Genomic DNA, 21,762 nt, shown 5'->3' with positions numbered 1-21,762 from the left:
TTTTCAAAGAAAGTGCAGCCCCACATTCAGTGCATGAAATTGTTCTTTTATAGCTCTAATTATGGTTTGAACTGTAGGAAATGTGACTTTTTTCCTAACTTTGAAAAAAAAAGCAGATACAATCATTTACCTGCAATCCAAACAGGCAAAGTCTCCTAGAATCTGGAAGACAGAGTCCTTAAAGTGCTTCCTGTTAAGGATCCCATCATGTTCTTGTCATATCCTTGCTGCAGAATGAGTCATGGAAGGAAGGCAAAGAACAGAGAAGATCAAGAGAAGAAGAATTTTTTTCTTTAACATAATTTAAATAAGTTAAATACTTTTTCAAGTCATTTGTTACATTCAAAGAAAACATAAGATTGAACCAATCAGTATATTTTACCATCAGTATATTTTACTGATCATATATAAATATTCAAGCAGTTTGTGAAATTTCAAAATACACTAAAGAACTGTACTTCTGCAATTATTTCTTTAATTTACTCTATTATACTTTTGTATCTGTAGTTTTTTTAAATTTGCTTATTTTATCTTTTCCCATGAAAAAAAGGCTACATGTGTGTTTCTGATGCAGTTGTTTGTTCATGGAACTGTACATGAAACTTATTACATACTTACCTTTCTTTCTCTGTTCCCTCCCTCCCATTACATCTCCAGACAAAACTCTGAGCTCTCTAGAAAATATGTTGCACTTACTACCATCCAACATATTGTACATATAAATGGTGAATTTTGAAGCTACATTAAATCTTGATATCTTAAATGAAAAATCGTAATTCTGAACTTTAAACATCCCAGTTCCCCTGCTTTCCAAAAGTCTTAGAATTTATCTTTTGCTATTTTGCACAGTGCGTATATGGTAATCTCACACTGAAGTGTGTGATATGCCGGATTGTTTTATAAGAAGTGGAAAAAGATACCACCCTTGATATTTTACCTGTTTTAGTACAGATTGGAGTTCCCTATTTGACCAAATATCAGATAGCAGCATTCGAGCTGCTTCAGCTGCTTTGGGATAAGATCTGTAATAAAAAAAGCAGAGCTATAATACACACCCACAAACACCTCCCTCCCTCTCTCTTCTCTCTCTCTCTCTCTCTCTCTCTCCCTCCCTCCCTCCCTCCCTCCCTCTCAAAAGATATGATGCATTTTAAGGATTTAATGTTTTCAAGAGCATTGAGGTATGTGTAATTAACTGGCAGATGTGAATGCCCCTGCACAAAGACCTGAATGGAGTAGGTATGAGAAGGGGATATTTCTACAATGTTGGTAGATTCATCTTCTGTCAATGAAGCTTGGATTATGGGAGGCAAGTGCTTCATTTCATGCAGTTTTTGAGAATATCAATTTTCTTGATCATACAGGTAGTCCTCCACTTACAACCATTCATTTAACAATTGTTTGAAATTACAATGGCATTGCAAAAAGTGATTTTTGATCAGATCTCAAACTTATGACCATTGCGGTGTCCTTGCCACCATGTAATTGTTATTCAGGTGTTTGGCAACTCTCATTCATTTGCAACTGTTGCAGCATCCTGGAGTTGCACGATGGCCATTTTCAACCTTCCCACCTAGCTTCTGACAAGCAAAGTCAAAGGAAAGCTGGCAGGGAAGATTGTAAAATTTTATTATTTCATTTAATGATCCTGATGATTTACTGTGACAACCACAGCAAAATAGGTCATGGGTTCAGTTATGTGATGCCTCACTTAACCAATGCACCATTGATAAATTTTCTGGTCCATATTGTGGTTGTAAGTTGAGGACTAGCTATAGTCAACCTCATTGTTCAATCCTAAAGGAGTATCGTGGGAAGATGGTACAGATAAGTTTATTCAAGCAGTCATGTAGTATGTAGAATATCCAATATTTATTGATATGGTATGGCCTTAAAATGGGATATGTTATGTAGAAAAAAATCATACAATAAATGTAAAATACCTCTAAGTACATGTCAACATTGCATAGGATCACTGTCATATGCCCCCAGTTGCACATTATTACTCACCCATTTCGGCACAGGCCTACTACATTATTTATCAAACTGCCAGTCAAGTAGGGCTTGGCCATCTGTGGGTTGTACATGATTAAGTTCCTCAGGGCATAGCAAGCTGATGTCATGATGTCTCCATAGTTGCTAGATCCTGGAGCCTGGAGGGCTAGAAGGCGAGTCACATCTGGAAGCACCTGGTGAGCTAAAGAGGCAGAAAGAGGCCACCTTTAAATAAAGAATGGAATAAAACTCTCTCAAAAGAGCTACTCAGGCTAAGATTAGGAGAAATATAAACTAATCTCAGATATTTTTTGACCAGGTGACAAAATTAGTGGACCAGAGGAATGTTATGGATATAATTTACTTGGACTTCAGTAAGGTATTTGATAAAGTATACCACAACCTACTACTTAATAAGATAGAAAAATGTGGGTTAGACAGCATCACCACCAGATGGATTCATAGCTGGCTGACTGGCCATACTCAGCATGTAGTCCTCAATGGAACTGCATCTACATGAAGGGAAGTGTGTAGTGGGGTGCCCCAGGGCTCTGTTCTGGGCCCAGTGCTCTTCAACATCTTCATCAATTATTTGAGATGAGGGGATAGAGGGGGAGCTCATCAAATTTGCAGATGACACCAAGCTGGCAGGAATAACCAACACTCCGTAAGATAGGCTTAAGATATAGGAGGATCTTGACAGACTTGAACATTGGGCGCTATCTAACAAAATGAAATTCAATGGTGAAAAAAGTAAGGTTCTACATTTAGGCAAGAAAAAAAATGCACAGGTAGGGGTACCTTGTTCAATAGTAGCAACTGTGAGAGGGATCTCGGAGTCCTAGTGGACAATCACTTAAATATGAGCCGGCAGTGTGCTTCAGTTGTCAAAAAAGCCAACACAGTGCTAAGCTGCTTTAACAGAGGGATAGAATCAAGATCATGTGAAGTGTTGATACCACTTTACAATGCCTTGGTAAGGCCACACTTGGAATACTGCATCCAGTTTTGGTCATCACGATGTAAAAAAAGATGTTGAGACTGTAGAAAGATTACAGAGAAGAGCAACCTACATGATTAGGGACTGGAGGCTAAAGCATATAAGGAACGGTTGCTGGAATTGGGTATGTCTAGTTTAATGAAGAGAAGGACAAGAGGTGACATATAGCAGTGTTCCAATATCTCAGGGATTGCCAAAAAGAAAAGGGAGTCAAGCTATTCTCCAAAGCACCTGAAGGCAGGACAAGAAGCAACGGATGGAAACTAACCAAAGAGAAAAGCAACCTAGAACTAAGGAGAAATTTCCTGACAGTTAGAACAATTAACCAGTGGAAGAACCTGCCTCCAGAAGCAGTGAATGCTCCAACACTGGAAGTTTTTAAGAAGAGACTGGACAGCCATTTGTCTGAAATAGTATAGGGATTCCTACCTGAGCAGGGGGTTGGACTAGATTATCTCCTATGTCCCTTCCAACTTTATTGTTGTTATTATTGTTGTTGTTGCTGTTATCTAGTTTTTCTGAATGTAAAGTTATAATGTAAAAAGGACTGCAGCAAATCCTCATGAGATGGTGATGAAGGTTGTGTAGACTTCCTGATAAAATACATTTGGCCCATAAAAATGAACATCACTTCATGTGAAAAGTAGCACAGCCCAGAAGTACCCGTCAGTCACTCTTCCTTTCTTTGTGTTTTTGTTTCACAACTCATTTAATCTTGAATCCCATAATACTAATGAATGTATGATAGAGCAACTTAGTGCTGCTAATATGGACAACAAGGAAACTACTAGAAAAGTTTGTCCTTTCATGTTGCTCCATTTGTGTCGAAGTTGCAGCATCCAAAATTCCTAGCCAGTGTGCTTGAGGAAATCCTGGAGATGTAGCTCAAGAACAGGACTACAGATTGAGGAAAGTTATCAGGTTGAGGAAAATTTCAACTATTAAAGCATTATTATAAAACAGGAAATGTGATATCAGCTTAATTAGAGTTGATGATTTTTAAAATAAAAGGCTGCACAAAAAGATATATTTATAAAATTTCAATGTCTTAATTACCTGTGACATCAGGATTTTTGCATTTTTCATTGTGGAAAAGAATGATGGTAGGAATGATATATCAGAGAGCCCCATGGAGTAAAAAATAACACCTACCCATGGTTTTGTGGAGAATAGAATGTCGGGACATGTTGCTCAGTAAAGATGTTCCAGATCGGACAACTTCAGCATTACTGGATTGCAAGAGCCGTGCTATGCGGGGCAGCCCTTTCTCCTTTAAGGCGATTAGTTGGCTCATTGCATTTGACATCTAGAGGACAAAACAAAATTACATCTGAAACAATTTCTGAACTGCCAAATTAGAACAAAAACAATGGAACATTCAGGATTCCTTATTGCTAGAAGATCCTATTTAAAAAAAACACAACTCATTCGCCTTTTCATTTTTGCTGTTTCATCATGCGAGCTTTCCAGGAAAAGCAAAGCTGGCCAAGGTCTGTTTCTGCATATCACTCACAACCATGTAAATTTGGGCTTTGCCATTTACAGTTTGTTATCACAGAACAAACAAAGTTATTCTTTGATAACAAACTGTAAATGGCAAAGCCTAAACTTAGATATGACATACAAAAGGGAATCCTTCTTAAGAAACAATTAAGACATAAATCCTTAAGAATTTGGCTTCGCTCAGTCCTGGAGTTCCAAGAGTGAAAGCCTGAAACACACACCCTGGGCACATCCTCTTTTTTGTGCTGTGGCAAGTGCCCTCAAATAGTTCTCCACAGTTTTCTCTGCAAACAGATCTTACGAGGAATGATTTTTCAGTAAACACATATGAGCCACAAATTCACACATGATGCCACCAAACAGGGAGAATAGAAAAGGCCCACACAAAGAGCATGTGACATCTTTTTCAGTTCCTTCCCTCAACCCACAGTTGGGTTTAATGTGGGTAAGACTACAGGTATTGCACAGTTAATGATCACTTGCTCAATGACTTTTAAAGTTATGATGCTTCTCACAAGCAAAGTAAATGGGGAAACTATCAGGGAAAGTCACAAGTTACTCAGGTAAGACTCTCCCCAATCCCCCATCCCCCAACCCCTCCATACTCTAACTCATCAGCCATTTATGAATGCTCATACACCTTCCCTCCACAGAGCAACAGTAGCCATCCAAGGTGCTTGCTTAATGACTCAAGATCCTCACTTAACAATGGCACCAAGGATTGTAGAGATTGTCATTGCTAAGCTTACAATTGCATTACTTAGTGACAGAAATTCTGGTCCCAATTGAGAACTTGGATGCATATTTTGGTGTAGAATTAATTTAAAATTTAAGGATTAGAATTTAGAAATTACTATGTAGCATTAAAGCTTCTAATTTCTATATAGGTCATTATTTCCTTATTTTACTTTCTTGGAGTACTTATTCTTTTTAAGTTTTTGCCAATAATGCATCCCATACATTGAAGCAAGTAAAAATCCATTAAGTCCAAGTAACATATTACAAGTTGGAAGACTATATCACAAAATTAATTGAACTTGAAGAAAAGGCGAAGTTGACCACTTTGGTCTGAAAAAAAAAACTATCAGAAAAAATACAGTCTTTTTTAAAAGACTGGAACCCTTAAATGGAATTTTTGTTGAAGGAAGAAAACACTGGCTTTATAATTTTGGGATTTGGGAATTAAAAATAAGAAGTTGGGGGGTGGGGAAGTAAGATGATAATTACCCATTAGAAAGAAAACCAGAAGGCATTTGTATTTTTTATTTTCTATCTTTGCTCTTGTTTGTTTGGTATATTTTATTACATTGAAAATTTTTAAAACAATTATCTACCTAATTAATATTTTGCTAATACAAAATGTTTTCTCTGATGGAAGAAGTCTGATCGGTATTAGCAATGTTAATTTTTATTGGCAGATTGACTAAACAGAAAAAAATGGGTACATCCTTCAGATTTCAATGGATTTTGATTATTCTCTAAATGGTTGTATTTTTCAATAGAAGAGGATATTCGTAACTCAAGGTAGAACTAAGAGACCCTGATGCTCTCTTAGGTTGGATGTTTGCTTGCAGATATTTCATTACCTGACTAGGTAACATCATCAGTGCAAGAGCTAATGAATATTAATAAAGGGTAACCAAATGTCTGGAAACAAACACCCAAGCTCAGAGAGCACTAAGGACTCACAATTTCATTTTCCCCACAGTTTTATTTTCTTCACAAGAAGGAAATAGAGTTTTTCCCCTAAAATCCAACCAAACATGTAAGCAAAAAGCGTAATAGTTACCATTCCTCTGCTTGCAGTTAGATTTTGGAGAGCTCCAGCACATGCCTCCAGGGTAGCATCTTTTCTACTTTTTTCCATTAAAGACAGGTAGGTGCGGATGGCATCAGAATGATACAGCCAGGTGGAACCTTTAGGTTTATAGTCCTCTTCAGGAAGTGGCAGATTATATTCATCATACTAAGGATAAATCAGAAGGAAAATCTAAAACATTGTGCAAAAGGCCCACATTTTATCACCCTAACTTATCATTTTACCTTGCTAATTAAATAGGGTACAAAGTGTGTCTCAATATATTTGTGTGCTCATAATACAAGATTACAAAAGTTTATACAATTGGCACACTTGAATAAAATACTAAAGACATGTAAAGATATTGTCTGAGAGATATCTGTTTTTGTAAGATGCATTTATACTCTTTTACAATCATCAGAAATGAATTTGTTCAGGGGTTCAGGTTCAAATTTAAAAATAAATCATTCAGTTATTCTGATGATTGCCAAAATTCATGACAATCTTGCCCCAGAAATTGATAGGATTTTGTTGAGATAATCAACATTTCATCAGTTCCAATTACTTGTTTGAGGACATCTGTAGTGAAATTTCACGAAGGAATGCCAAAGTTGCATGAAATTTTGGAGCCTCATTAGGCTTCAACAATTTATTTTTTAAAAAATATATATATTGAAGGGAAAACAAAGATTTGAGACTTGAATAATTGCTTTGATACTTGCAACTGTAATGAAAGGTAGTTTTCCCATTCTAAAGAAAGGATGTAGGATGCCTATCTTTATTTCAAAGGAAGGTGCCTTCATCTGAATGACATCTTCTGCAATTTGTAAATGCCTCACATCTTACCTCTAGCTTTCCTCTGTTGTTGAAGCAGCCTGTCAAGCTTCTGTTCATGTGAGTGTTTCTGGCCAAGTGGTTAAGATGGGTGTATTTATTTGGCACTTCAGCATCCAGGCGGTAGGACAAATTATGAAGGATACAGATACAGTTCTCCACAGACTACAAGAATCAAAATAATTAATTATTTATTATGCCGATACATTTGCCATTGTTATTTTGGCGATACACAGAGGGGCATATTAATGAGTTATCTTGGTTTAAAGATTGAACTTTTTCCTCAGATTTAAATTTAAATTATCCTTACAACTGATCTCCCAATGAATTGCTTGTCATAAAGATTCCTCTAGAAAGAAGATGAGAAAAATGTTATAGAAACCATGTGGTTCTTGAAATGCTTAAAAGGAATTTGTAACAGTTGTCTAAATTGTTCACATAATGCACAGGAATAGTATAGGTGGTACCTTGCTCAATAGTAGTAACTGTGAGAGGGATCTTGGAATCCTAATGGACAATCACTTAAATATGAGCCGGCAGTGTGCTGCAGCTGCCAAAAAAGCCAAGGCAGTGCTAGTCTGCATTAACAGAGGGATAGAATCAAGATCATGTGAAGTGTTAATATCACTTTACAATGCCTTGGTAAGGCCACACTTGGAATACTGCATCCAGTTTTGGTCACCAAGATGTAAAAAAGATGTTGAGACTCTAGAAAGAGTACAGAGAAGAGCACCGTAGATGATTAGGGGAGTGGAGGCTAAAACATATAAGGAATGGTTGCTAGATTTGGGTATGTCTAGTTTAATGAAGAGAAGGATAAGGGGTGACATGATAGCAGTGTTCTAATATCTCAGGGGTTGCCACAAAGAAGAGGGAATCAGGCTATTCTCCAAAGCACCTGAAAGCAGGACAAGAAGCAACAGATGGAAATTATCCAAAGAGAGAAGCAACCTAGAACTAAGGAGAAATTTCCTGACAGTTAGGACAATTAACCAGTTTAAGAACCTGCCTCCAGAAGCGGTGGATGCTCCAACACTGGAAGTTTTTAAGAAGAGACTGGACAGCCATTTGTCTGAAATGGTATAGGGTTTCCTGCCTGAGCAGGGGGTTGAACTAGATTACATTCTAACATTATTATTATTATGATGATGATGATGATAGAAATGGGAAGGTAATGGAAGCAAAGTGATTCTAAGATTTTGAAGAAATTAGGTTTGGGAAATAATAAATCAACGAATAAGTAAAAAAAACAATCGAGCTTAAAAATTGATGAGACTATAGTACTGAATGTGTTTTTAGAGCAAAACCTAATGGTACAGGTAGTCCTTGACTTATGACCATAATTAGGCCTGGCAGTTATGGTGGTAAAATGGGTTATCTTGTGACCAACCCAATTTTATAACCTTTTTTCCCCAGTGGTGGTTAAGAGAACACTGTGGTCACAAAGCAAGCACCACAACCATTAAGCAACACTGTGATAATTAAGCCAACCCATTGTTTGCTATGGGCAGTTTTTTCCAGAAACTGGAAATAAATGCCAATTTCTGGCAAAAACATTGTAAATTGCTATTACATGGCCGCAGAACTCTGCAAATGGTTGCTGACTACCCAAAATGCAATCATGTGACAATGGGGGCAGCTATCAGAACTATGGAATGGCTCATAAATACCATTTGGGGGATCCATCACCAACTTTGAACTGTCAATAAGTGATTAGTCCTAGGTTGAGAACAGCTTGTATTCTAAATGTACAATATATAAAATTTGGAATTTGCTAATAATGAACATTTCTTTCTTCCTACCTACATTATCACATAACATGATTTTATGCTTTCAAGGATGCAGCTACCATCTTACAAGAAATTTGGAAATAAACGGCATTTGAAATTGAGCAAGGATCTTGCTAGAGCTACAAGACATCTTGACTAGATCCAAAGTAATTTTCCCTTTACATTGTGAACATGAGCATTATAGCTCACAATATTGTCATGTAGTTTTTACAGGAAAAGACGCTAAAAGATATGGTGAGGAAGTGTGAAAAAAAAGCTAGTCCATATTTATATATTCATTGGCATTCAGTCCAAGGCTAATTTTTCATGGAACCAAGAGTTGTATCAATTCATAAAGTATACAGAAAGATCTTTTTGCCTTATCATCTGGCTGGTTAGCTGCTACACAATTCTGGGTATAAGTCATCACAGAATCAATCAATCCTGGATAGTTTCTCATGGTTTGACGTCCAGCATCTGCAGAACTCAAGTTCCTACAAGGTTCATTTCATAAAGAAAAAGAAAGAAACATTTGTTCAGTTAAGTTTATATACAGCATAGAGAAAACCATTAAACATCTTAGAAAATCCTTTCTTAAGAGGAAGAAGATTTAGATAGTGAATTTTAGAGGTACTTTGAGAATGTAAGCTGATTAAAAGTCAATTGTATTGAAAATAATCTAAAAACAATCCCATCTCATATCAGCCAGCCTCTGAGAACACGGGCAATTAGCCTGAAAAGCAGTCCAGCATTGCCTGAAGATTTCTCCCATAGAACCACCATCAAAACTGAGTTTCCTGTTTGTGTGGGTCTTTTTTCTCATTCTAGATGCACTTTGAATAGGTAAGCTTCATTTCGTTCTTGCAGTTTTAATGATTCCTAATATTTTATGCGTAAGCAGTAAATACTAGATCAAAGGGCTTCATCTGAGCTTGTGGATATGAACTTTGTATTATAATCTGATTGATTAGCAGTTTGACCTGAAACATGCATACTAATTTGCAAAGCCAGTGTAGTAAAAAAGAGAGAAAGGCTATAGATCACTCACCTAGGACATGACTTTATGTGCAAAGGGCTGTTGTGAGTAGAGCTAGGAAAATCTCTACTAAAAAGTACCAAAGAGCTGTTTCTTTTCCATATACTAACCTTCCCTGACCTGTAACTTTCCAGGTGTGTTGCACTACAGTCTCTATTATCCTCAGCCAGCATCGAAAGCTTATATGAAATCATGGAAACAGAAATCCAACACATCTGGGAAGTATCAGATGGTATAGATCATAAGTGAGCAAGTTTATCATGGCCAGGGAAGGAACAACTAGAATTCATGGAGGAATTATGAAAAACGGTTTATACTTCATCAGACAAGTTGGCAGGAGTAGGTTTCACTAAGATTTTCTCCCCAGGATTTCTGTAGTTCCAGACTGAAGGTTTGCATTTTGTTTTAAATGGAGTTAAGTAAGTTTATATTTTTCTGTTTTCCAATCCATGATAGCTGGAAACCACACCACCAGTATTGGGCAATTGCGGGCACAGAACAAACACTCAAATTCATCCCCTTCTATTCAGCGACTTTACAGTTAAGTATATGTTTCATAATAGAATAAATAACCTCAATGAAAATCTCTGCGGGCAAATGGTAATAAATTGTTTGATTAGATATTTGGATAAAATAGACAACTATTTAGACAGAATTATGGTACATCTTAATAAATATGCTGATGGTTAAGTTTTAGAAAGGAGTAGCAGCAGCATGCAGGTGTAGAAATCAGCTGCACATCTGGTCCTAACTGTTATAGAGAAAATGTGCCAGGGAGGAGCAAAAGAGAAGATACAATAAAATAACTGAAGACAGAGTATGTCACACCATATCTTCAATGGATATGGATGTGATATGTTGGAGTTCTTTATAATAAATTACTTGATATGAACAAATTGTATAATTGTTACATTGAAACCAAACCACAAAATATGGAAGAAAGCTGACTTTTGTAAGAGCCCTGGTTTTCCCCAAACATTGTTTTCAGCAGTTTAGTTTAAGGAGGAAAGATATTCAATACTTGCTACTGTTATTCAATTAAGAGTCAAACATCCTTCTTAATCTTTTGCAGATCACCCAAAATTGTACCAGTAGCTTCTGATCTATCTACTGCCTATCCCTGTCCTAAGGCAGTGCTTCAGTTGATTAAATTTTCTAATTGCAAATATGTTTCATCTACCTATCCAATAGTTCCTAGTTGCTGGCAGCTAGGGGATTGGTAGTGAAAGCTACAAGTCAGAACTAATATCTACATGCCAAGGTCTGTTTGATTTTCACAAGCATGGACTTGTGAAATTTGTGGACTTCCCTGCCCGCAAATTGCTTTGTATAATGTAAATTGGAGTGACTGCCAGGATTTAAGGTATTTCAGATAGGAAAGTCAATACAAAAGGACTTTTTCTGAAAATTCATTAGCCAGTGGCTATTGTTAAATTATCAAAAAAATAAGCAGGAAGGACAATAAAGTTGGACATTTGTCTGTAACACAACATAGATCTGGCACCTGCTTGTCATTTAATTAACAACAGCAACATCCCAATATATGCATTTACATGGATGATTGCATTATCTAATTCAGAAGCTTTGACTACAGCAATTGAAGAGTTTAGATCGGCATTCTTTCCTTGACCAGTTTTTTAAAAAAAGCTTATTGACTATTTCCTTTCAAGCCATTTCAAGGTACTGCTGCTTTTCTTTAAAGACCTAAATGGCTTGGAAACCCACACTGAAAGAAATGCCTCCTTCATACCAGTCTGCTAGCATACAAGATCCAATTCTGTAAGGTCCCAGAAACCATTCTTCATATCACCAACTCCACTGAAGGTAAGGCTTGAACAGCAAGGACCTTTTTAAACAACAGAGTCCCAGCTTTATACAAAAGGATGCAGAGTTCTTCCATCTTTTTTAAGCTTGATTATTTACTTTTATATTATTGATATCACTGTCTTTGTAAATATTTGAAAAAAAACATAACAACATATAGCTCTTTTGAAGGATAATTCCAGGATAACTTTAAAATCACTCAGTGATTTTTAATGATATGATTAAAATATTAATATTATGTCCAATGATGTACCTTAAACAGCCAGTGGCATTGAAGAAAACCTCTGGGTCAATAGTTTCTCTTGATCTACTATTGCTAATACCATCACACCACCCAGAAAAAGGTACAATAACACAATCAGTCAGAACTGGAAGAGCATCGTGTATCAAATCTTCTTTCAGTTCATCAGTGGAGGACAGGTTCCAGAGCAATCCTGAAAATTAAGTGAAAGAGGTTTGTTGCTGGAGTTTGCAATGTGACTCATTTCCATATAGACAGGCAAGACAGATTGATGTGAAAGTCTGTCTCTAAATATTCACTAAAGGCAAGCAGGTATCCCAATTAAATCATCACAGAAGGATAATACCAGAAGTCTATTTCCTGATCACATTTGGACTTATCTTAATGCAGGAATGTTAATGAAATATGGAACAAATTCTTTTCCTATTAAGTGGTAAGATTGATTTGCAAAATTCCCCAATTCGCGGGGAAAAAACGCCATATTAAAAAAAATTAATACAAATTAATGGAAGCACAGTGAATTCCTTGACTAAATTAAAGGACTATGTTCAGGCATTTCCAAATAACTTAATCTGTCAACCATCCTAATCACTAGCTTCCATTTCTTGAAGAGGTGCATCTTTAGGTGTCCAAAGTATCTTTTTAGTTGCATAGTGTGACTCATTGCCATTGTTCTTTCACATTGCTGTAAAACAAAAGAGTACCTGTCAACTGCTTCTGTATTTCGGTGTTCCCAGTCCTCCTCAGGAGATTCACACACTCTCGAATTCCATTCTGCCTGCGGGTTTCTAATTTGTTAGCTGGGTTTCTGAAGACTAAGTTTCGAAGGGCCCCAGCTGAAGCCTGCTGCACGTTTTCATCTGAACTGCGCAGAAGTTCAATCAACTTGGCAATGCCTCCAAGTCGGTAAACCTAAAAAAGGAGTAATTGAAATGCACATGGGTCAAAACTGCTCATAAAGCTCTGCTGTTCTTTTAAACATTGGTATTAAAAGTTAATAGTAAGATGAAATTTGTGCCCTGTTTAAGGAGGCTCTACTGCAGAAGGTATGCATATATAATCCACCCCTGGCACATATACGAGGGAGGTGGAGGTAACAGCTGCTTTCTCCTTTTCAGGTCTTCAGAACTCCATGAGAGTTTCTTGAGACCCCAATGTTTTTCTTATGTTGAACTAAATGAAAAAGAATATTTCTGACTGATAAACAACCAGGAATTAAAAATGATATCTCCCCAAAAACGAGTCATTACTTGGTCTTCCCATTATTCAGTTTTCAAACTGAAGATAAATATAAATCATTTCAGTAGATTAATAAATACAGGATTTATACATTTTAAGCAATGGCTCTAATATCAGTCCATTCTCAGTACGAGAATGGTGTTATGAATTATGTGACCCAGACCTGTGACACTGACTTGAAAAAAATTGGTATTTCGTTCTGCCAATTATAAGGACTGATGCTGAGCCGTGCTTATCCTGAAGTGACTCACGTATGGAATCAATGTATTCAGGAAAGGAATGTATTCATATATGAATAATAGCCACTGATTCTGGTTCTGCAAAGTGGTGCGAACTGGCTGAATCCCACCACTGATTTTATGCCTTTCTTTGGTGGGATAGGGAGACATTTGGAAAGTAGGTACCCATCTCCAGCATTAATTCATCTTCCCTCTCAGAATATTTTATTGCTAAGGGCTCTGATTTTTGAACTTTAATCTGTGTCTTTGCATGCTTCCTATTCTTTTAGCTCAAAGCAGCCAGGTCTTTTAAAGGATTCTGCCCAGGAAATAAATTAGATATGATGATGGTGCCGGGCTTTGCAGACCAAACTATAATTCCCATCTCTTTTCTACCAACTAAAATTATCAAGAGTTTAAAACTAAAAGGAAGTCTAGTTTAATTCATACTAAAGACAAGACCTTTCTGAGGTTCAGTGACAAAACAGTGTAACTTTTTTTTTCTGTCTAATTGCTGGTCCTATAGCGACAACATTCCTTAATTCTCACTCCATGCAAAAGGGAACTCCATATTGTTTTTACTTCCCATTGTATTTGTCTGGTCATATACAGAATAAATTTATTTAAATATCTGAAAAGAAGTAGAAAAAACATCTCTTCAAAAGCCTAAAGCCAAGGAATCATGGTGAGAAAGGAGTGTTTGCAAACTTGAAAATGGACTCACAATGAACAGCAACTTTGGTTTTACTGTAATTTCAAATATATCACAGCTAGCCTGAAAAGTATTATGTTCACCATCAAACATAATTGGTGTCATCGAATAGGCCCAGAATGTTAAAGTATGTCAGACTTCACTGAACTATTTATTGTGTAAGAGACATGGGGTAACAATGGCGTTTTCTTTTTCAACGTGGCTCCAGAATTCAGAGCATTCACTGCGCTTACCTGTAAACAACCCCATTTTATTGTCTAGGAGATAGCTGCCATAACAGATAGATTTTACTAAATATTTATATATTCCAAAACAAATCCATTTTCTAAATAATGCTGGAATTACTAGCCCTGTTAATCTAAATCGGCAAGTTTAGATTAATTTGTAAATAATGTTTATATTTATAACATAGTATATATGATTACTAAACATTTTGATGAACTTTCTGACTCATATTCCAACCAGCAGTATTTATTTTTATTTCTGAGAGCTTAATTATATTCTTATTGACCATTAGACAATGTTTCAGTACAGGAGGCTATTAACTTAATTATTCTAAAGGAAAATGAGTACAGTTGGAGTTTCAGTGGTGCCTTGTTTGCTACTTAGGAAGCAATGGCTAAATATTCCAAACTCAAATTGTTTCCTTGGATACAGTTCTTGAATTGATAATGAATATACTAAAAATAATCATATCTTTAGAATAGTTAACTGAATATAGTAAATCTTATATAAATCTTTTGTCCTCATTCAAATAACAGTATTTAAGTATATTCCAATCAGGAATACTTCTAATAGCTGTAAGTTTAACTATTCAAATATAAATTATTTGTGGACAAATATCATGTTATGAATATTAAGTAAATATGGGTGTAAAAGCAAGTTTATTTATCCATGCAATATGTTTTAGTAACTTATTTAGTGTTGAATGGATATGTTTTCATTTCCTAATCTGATCTTCCTTGAGAGCTATAGAAAAAAGGGTTCTGACTTAATTCTGCAATTTTAAGCTTCCACCACAAAGCTCAAATAACATATTTACCTCTTGCTTGGCAGATTCATCTTGAAAACAGGTGTGCTGGAGGTAGTAAGCACCCATGGCCTGATTCTTCTCATCTGAGGAACACAGGAGTTGAATGGCTTTCTGAATGGTCATTGCTCCATAATCCACTTCATCATGACATATTCTGAATATAAAAAGAAGAAATATTCAAAACTGCCTTGGTCATTATGCAGGAAGGCCTATATTAAAAAGAAATATGAGTTGTGTGATTCTTTTGACTTCTCAGCAGCTATGAGCACAGTTTTCATGAAATTATGAAAATGGTCAGGATTTAATTAATAAATAAAATAAACTTTTAGAGATTCTTGTTGAATTGGGGATACTGCTGTTATAGTTCCACCTCTTTTTGGTAATGTTAAATTAAGTATCCAAATCATAATTACATTAAAATTTATTCTTTTAACACAGAGTTATTCTTAAATTAAAGGTTTACTTCTCAGATTTTTTGTTTGATATGCCAGCCTTTGTATATGCTGATCATGATCCTCTTTTGATTTCTGCTCTTTATTGATCTATGCTCTAAATTCTGTTCTGCTATCTAGGAGTGACTCATAATTGTATCAAGATTATATAAATCATCCTAAATATAAAATATATTAACAGAATAACAGAGTTGGAAAGAACTTTGGAGGTCTTCTAGTATAATCCCCTGCTCAAGCATGAAACCCTATACCATTTCAGAAAATGGTTGTCCAATCTCTTCTTAAAAACCTCAAGTGCTGGGGCTTCTACAACTTCTGAAGGCAAGTTGTTCCACTAATTAATTGTTCTAACTGTCAGGAAATTTCTCCTTACTTCTAAGTTGCTTCTCTCCTTAATTAGTTTCCATCCATTGCTTCTTGTTTTGCCTTTAAGTGCTTTGGAGAGTAGATTGACACACACCCCTTCTCTGAGGTAGACCCTTGGATATTAAAACATTGCTATCATATCAGCCCTAGTCATTCTTTTCATTAAACTAGATATACCCAATCACTGCAAGTGTTCTTCATATGTTTTAGCTCTCCAATCCCCTAATCATTTTTGTTGCTCTTCCCTTCACTCTTTCTAGAGTCTCAACATTTTTTATATATATCATGGTGACCAAAACTGGATGCAATATTTCAAGTACAGTCTTACCAAAGCATTATAAAATGGTTTTAAAAATTATATAGAATGCACCATCTGCAACATTCTAATTATTTTTCTATAACAACAACAACAAGGAAAGATTGCTGTGCTAACTGTTGCATTTGTACAATGGAGAACTGAAAAGTTAAAGAATTGAATAATTTGAATTCCTCATATTTATCAGTTAAATACTGGTATTATTTTGGCAATCTAGTCAGAATGAATATTTGGTCAGTCTTCCTATGAAGATTGTTTCTTCCATTCTTTATAGACAAAAAAGTACTGCTGCTATAAATGTGGCATTCAATCATATTAAACTAAAATGCACATAGTTGAGGAATTCTAAAAATCCCAGATTTTGGTATTGAATTTCATTTCACACCAGTGTTCAAGTCTGTCAAGATCCTCCTGTATCCTAAGCCTGTCTTCTGGAGTGTTGGCTATTCCTGCCAGCTTGGTATCGTCTGCAAATTTGACGAGTTCCCCATCTATCCCGTCATCCAAATGAAGATGTTGAAGAGCACTGGGCCCAGAACAGATATGGTTCCATTGAGGACCACATGCTGAGTATGGCCAGTCAGCCAGCTAAGGATCCATCTGGTGGTGATACTGTCTAACCCGCATTTTTCTGTCTTATCAAGTAGTAGGTTGTGATCTACGTTGTCAAATGCCTTACTGAAGTCCAAGTAAATTATATCCACAGCAATCCTCTGGTCCACTGATTTTGTCACTTGGTCAAAGAATGCAATAAGGTTTGTCTGGCATGATCTGTTTTTGACAAACCCATGTTGGCTTTTAGTAATGACTTGGTTTGCCTGTAGGTATTCGCTGATTCATTGTTGATTATCTTTTCCAGAATCTTCCCAGGTACTGAGATCAGGCTGATAGGTCTGTAATTTCTTGGATCCATTTTTTCCCCTTTTTGAAGATGGGAACTACATCAGTTCTTTTCCAGTCTTTTGGTAGTTCCCCAGTGCTCCAGGACCTTTGAAAAATATAGTTCAGTGGTTCTGAGATCACATCTGCCAGTTCCTTGAGAATCTTGGGATGTAATCCATCTGGTCCTGGTGATTTGAACTCGTCTAGGCTGGACAGGTGCTCACTTACCATTTTCTTGCCTGTCTTAACTTGTGTTTCTATTCTGTTTTTTATGGCACTATTTTTGATAGGTTGGTCTGCTTTTTCCCTTTGTGTAAAGACAGATGTGAAAAACGAGTTAAATAGTCCTGCTTTCTCCCTGTTGCCTGTCACCTTCTTACCACTTTCAGCCACTAATGGGTGTATGAAAACAGATTTGGGAATATATATCAGTTGTAGAGTTTCATAGGATTTCCAATATTTGGGTAGTCCAATGTGAGATATAAAGTTTTTTCATATTAACAATTGCCAATAGGGAAAGACTGAAACAATACCTGAAGGTTCTGCATTGGTAAGAAAGTGATTCTGAATTTCTCTTTTTTATTTTAGGTTCTCCACTCACATTTTCTCTTTTCCTTTTTTTCCTTCTTTAATTCCTGATATTGTCTTTTTTTCTTTGCCTTCTTTTTGACTTTTCCAATCCTGATCTCTCAGGATTTTCCTAAAATATAATCTCAATTTCCACAACTGTTTTAGTTGAATTCTTAGCTGTGAAAACTATGGAATGGTAAAGATATGATGAGTAGCAAAGGGACGGAATTCTGTAATCATTCATTGGGAGAAAGGTTTGCCAAATGAGCAAGTATGCTTTCCCAAGAAATAAACCTGACAAGCATTGGTTAGCAATGCTAACATTGCTAGTGGTGGCAGTAGTGTTTATGCTCATATGCTAGATCATACACTGGACAAACCCAGATGGGTAATTTGGTTTCAGTACAGTGTGTTTGTGAACTCTGCCATTTTTATGATTAGGTATGTGGTCCAAAACCAATGATTTGCCTTTAAAAATGATTTAAAAACTGTGGAATATGAACCTATTCTGTTATACCTATTCTGAATATCATACTGTAGATATTCACCACTATTGCAAACCTATTCTGTTTTGGTGGAAGGCAGGTATTGGCAACTTTGGTGTCCAGTGAGATAACATCATTTGTAAGATTTCTGTGAATTCATCTCTGGGAATTCATGGATATTCATAGCATGCCCTGTGTTTTCCTCTAAATCTCATAAAATCTTTCAGTGTTTATGACAGTTGTAATCATGAAGATGATCACAGGTGGCTTCACACTGCTTTTTGAGGGAATGAAGAATAGAGGTAGTAACATTAAAATGTCCTGACCCAACTGTGTAAGGATGGAGATTTGGATCACAACTTCTGCTCTTTTGCAAGCCCTTTTTAAAAACGACAGGAATAATAGATTCTTGATCATTTATCCAGTGGTGGGATTCAAATTTGTGAACAACTAGTTTTCTGTATGGAAGCCACTTCTGGAAGTCCATTCTGGGCCTGGGCAACAAAAAAATTAGCTACCAATTCTGCCAAAGTGGTGCAAACTGGCTGAATCCCACCACTGGATTTATCCTTAGTCTTTAAGGCATAAATTCTCTCATTTTGGTGTTTTTAAGAGACATGTAAAGAAAATTCCTAAAACTATTGACTTGAATTTGGACTTAGATTAAATAGATTCAAAGGGCTTCAGCTTGTTGGGAAAGACTTATTGAGCACTATTTGACCACAACTCATAACCATAATTGGAATGCTTTAGCACATTCAAAGGCATGAATGTTGAATGGGATGATTCCACAGAGGAAAAAGGCAAGGCTAAGGTGCAAGAGGCAGGGCAATCACAGTTCAGTAGTAGAATCACTTTTCATCAGAAACTGCAAGAACTCATTATCTGGGTTCTGTACTCAGAGTTGGGCAAAATTGTTGAGTAAATTTCAATTTTGACCAGTTTCTCATTACTCTAGCCTTAAGCTTGTTTTCCCCTTTACATATATTAAGCAAATCTCTGTAATAGAAGCTCCAAATTTCAACTGACCAGGAGAATAATGTATGTGAAAAAAAAACTTCCAGCTTCTCTTAGCTCTCAAGAATTAAACTGTCAGCTCCTTAGGAGGGTGCACATTTCTAAGCATTTATTTATTTCAACAGAACTATATGAAATGAACTTTCCATTCTGGATGATCTCATAAGTGACTCACTCACTGGTGCCATTTTTAAAACAATCACATTAATCCCTGTCCCATTCCCACTGTGGTACAGGACCAAGCAGTCTTAGTTCTAGAAATGAAACAGCTCCCAAAGAGGAACTGGTTCAACTAGAAGGAAGAGTTACCAGCCAGGCCTGTGCTTCAAGGCAAACAACTCCCCAATCTGGACCAGTTTCACAAGGTGAACCACACCCAACTGGAAAGGGTGCTCCAAAGGGGCCACTCCTGAAAGATGTTTGGCAGAGGAAAGTGTTTCCCACACAGTAGTTTAAGAGATGAAAAAACTCTGTTCTAATAGGAACCTGGATCTGCAATCATCATTTCTTAAGGAGAGGTTTGGGAAGACTGCTTGATTTTAAACTCTAGCATGCCACTTGCACTGCTGCATGTAGAATAGTCCTAAAACATTTTATTACAACAGAACAGTTTGTGTACAATCATCCACCTCATTTTCAGGAAGGTTTCCAATGTTGGCTCATACATACATGTCTCTGCATCTTCTAATTTTAAATAGTTAGATGAATCTAGCATGCAATTACTTTAAAGAACTGCTGCAGAACATATAGGGGTGCATGAAACTCATCTCCTTCCACATAGTTAAAGCAACCATATACATTTTCAAGTATGCACTGTTTCTTCAGAAACTGTTTCCAGTTGTCTCCAAAAGTATGTTCAAAAACAATCATACAGACCCCTAGAAGCTGTTATGTACTGTAAACCTAGAAAAAGACATAGCTGCTTTAATTATTCCATTTGTACATAAAACTATAGTAAATTCTATGTTCTATTTAAGTGAGCATTCCACAAAAGAAGCTGAGCCACATAGCAAACTATCCAATGTTCATGAGTAGCTAATATTTCTAACTGATTAAGCATTTTAAGAATATACAGATTATTATTGGGTTTCTTTTTATTCCAATGGTTGAATATAGGTTAAGTAAAATAAAAAAAAATTCTATTGGAATTTTCAGATCTTGATATATAGTTTTTCTTTGGAAGAACTCAATCATTGAATAGATATTAAACTGTGGTGCTAAATATTCAGCTAACAATGGTGTAGCAGGGAAATATATTAATAAACAACAACAGTATTTGTCTCCTGTTAAATATGGATACCACTTATTTTTTTACCTAAAGGTTCTTTATACATAACTGACAGCCACACCATGCAATTCTAATAGGGTTACTTACTAATTGGCTTGCTTAGATTTGTAGCCTAAATGGCTTTCTACCTCAAGCAAATTCTATCAAAGTCATATGAAGTGTGCCAGAATAAGGTTCGGAAGTGATTATTATTACTATTAATTAGTATTTTCAAGGTGATGGAAACCAAAGTGCTCCAAATGGGTTTTCATAATGCTGTTTAACTATTACCATATCTGTCTTTACTTGCATGTAATTTCCCACATCGTGGGCTGCACAGAGAAAACACGCACAGAGACTTACTTGGAACGATCTTGTCCATAGATTGCATCAGGCTTGCTGGCAACAGGCTGGGCATAGACTGCATCTTGCTTGTTAGCAAAAGAGCAAGAGGGGGCACGGATTGGAATTCTCTTATTTGACCTTGTGAGGGTTGTAATTCCTTCCTGATTGTTGCATGTATTGCTGTAGAGGCTGTTACGATGTAGACTGGTCTTGTGACTCACTCGGCTTCCACTCTGATTCCTCCTTAGTGTGCCTCGTGGAGGGTCATTGTAGAGGTCTGGCTCACTCCGACTACTCTTCATGTTCTGCACAAAACAGTAGTCACTGCCAGGATGTGTAGGACTGCAGATCTTGTTATAATGCCTGTTACCCCAACTGTCCATTTGGCTGTAGGAACTGTAGCGTTTGTTCTCAGCTGCATTTCTTTTGAGAGTTCCATTATACAACTGATGGACACAGAAAGAAGGCAGAAGGGAAGGAAAACCAACAAATGTCTTTGATTACTTTTATTCTTCATCTGATTGACAAAGGAAAAAAACTGGAAGAGATTGGGTGCTGGATGCAATGAAAGTAACATTTACTTTGATAGGAACAGTGAATGAATCATGCTGAATAAGGGGCAAACACATGCTGCTTTCAGAAATGGCATCTAACTGAGAGTTAATATTTTCAAAATGCAATTCCATGCATAGATAGTCACTCCACTTAATAGAGTATAAACTGGCAAAGTTTTGTTGCATCTTTCAAACACCAATTCTTATTATATCTAGTCTTCTTGCTGTCTTCACCCCTTAAAACATGGCTTTCCATGTTGGCGGAGACTGCCCTGCATAAGAATATATATTATTTCTTACCACCTC

At 36.4% G+C, this 21,762-nt stretch overlaps 1 protein-coding gene across 1 annotated transcript in view; it reads right to left on the bottom strand.

The window, feature by feature from the left end:
• The window catches only part of PKP1 (plakophilin 1), a 47,243-nt gene that overhangs the window by 5,813 nt on the left and 19,668 nt on the right, over nucleotides 1-21,762 (bottom strand). The window contains exons 3-13 of the mRNA XM_039329363.1: nucleotides 20,921-21,348; nucleotides 15,212-15,356; nucleotides 12,705-12,912; nucleotides 12,013-12,193; nucleotides 9,279-9,393; nucleotides 7,143-7,295; nucleotides 6,288-6,464; nucleotides 4,148-4,301; nucleotides 2,011-2,197; nucleotides 938-1,022; nucleotides 131-227 (exon numbers count right to left, since the gene is read on the bottom strand). Coding sequence (XP_039185297.1) covers nucleotides 156-227; nucleotides 938-1,022; nucleotides 2,011-2,197; nucleotides 4,148-4,301; nucleotides 6,288-6,464; nucleotides 7,143-7,295; nucleotides 9,279-9,393; nucleotides 12,013-12,193; nucleotides 12,705-12,912; nucleotides 15,212-15,356; nucleotides 20,921-21,348 — 1,905 coding nt within the window. The 3' untranslated portion in view covers nucleotides 131-155. The remainder of the gene's footprint in view (nucleotides 1-130; nucleotides 228-937; nucleotides 1,023-2,010; nucleotides 2,198-4,147; nucleotides 4,302-6,287; nucleotides 6,465-7,142; nucleotides 7,296-9,278; nucleotides 9,394-12,012; nucleotides 12,194-12,704; nucleotides 12,913-15,211; nucleotides 15,357-20,920; nucleotides 21,349-21,762) is intronic.

The sequence above is a fragment of the Crotalus tigris genome, unplaced genomic scaffold, assembly GCF_016545835.1.
Source record: "Crotalus tigris isolate CLP2741 ecotype Arizona unplaced genomic scaffold, ASM1654583v1 scf7180000024396.1518868, whole genome shotgun sequence".
Taxonomy (NCBI): domain Eukaryota; kingdom Metazoa; phylum Chordata; class Lepidosauria; order Squamata; family Viperidae; genus Crotalus; species Crotalus tigris.
The sequence above is the reverse complement of the archived record's forward strand: the minus strand, read 5'-3'. Positions and strand labels throughout refer to the sequence as shown.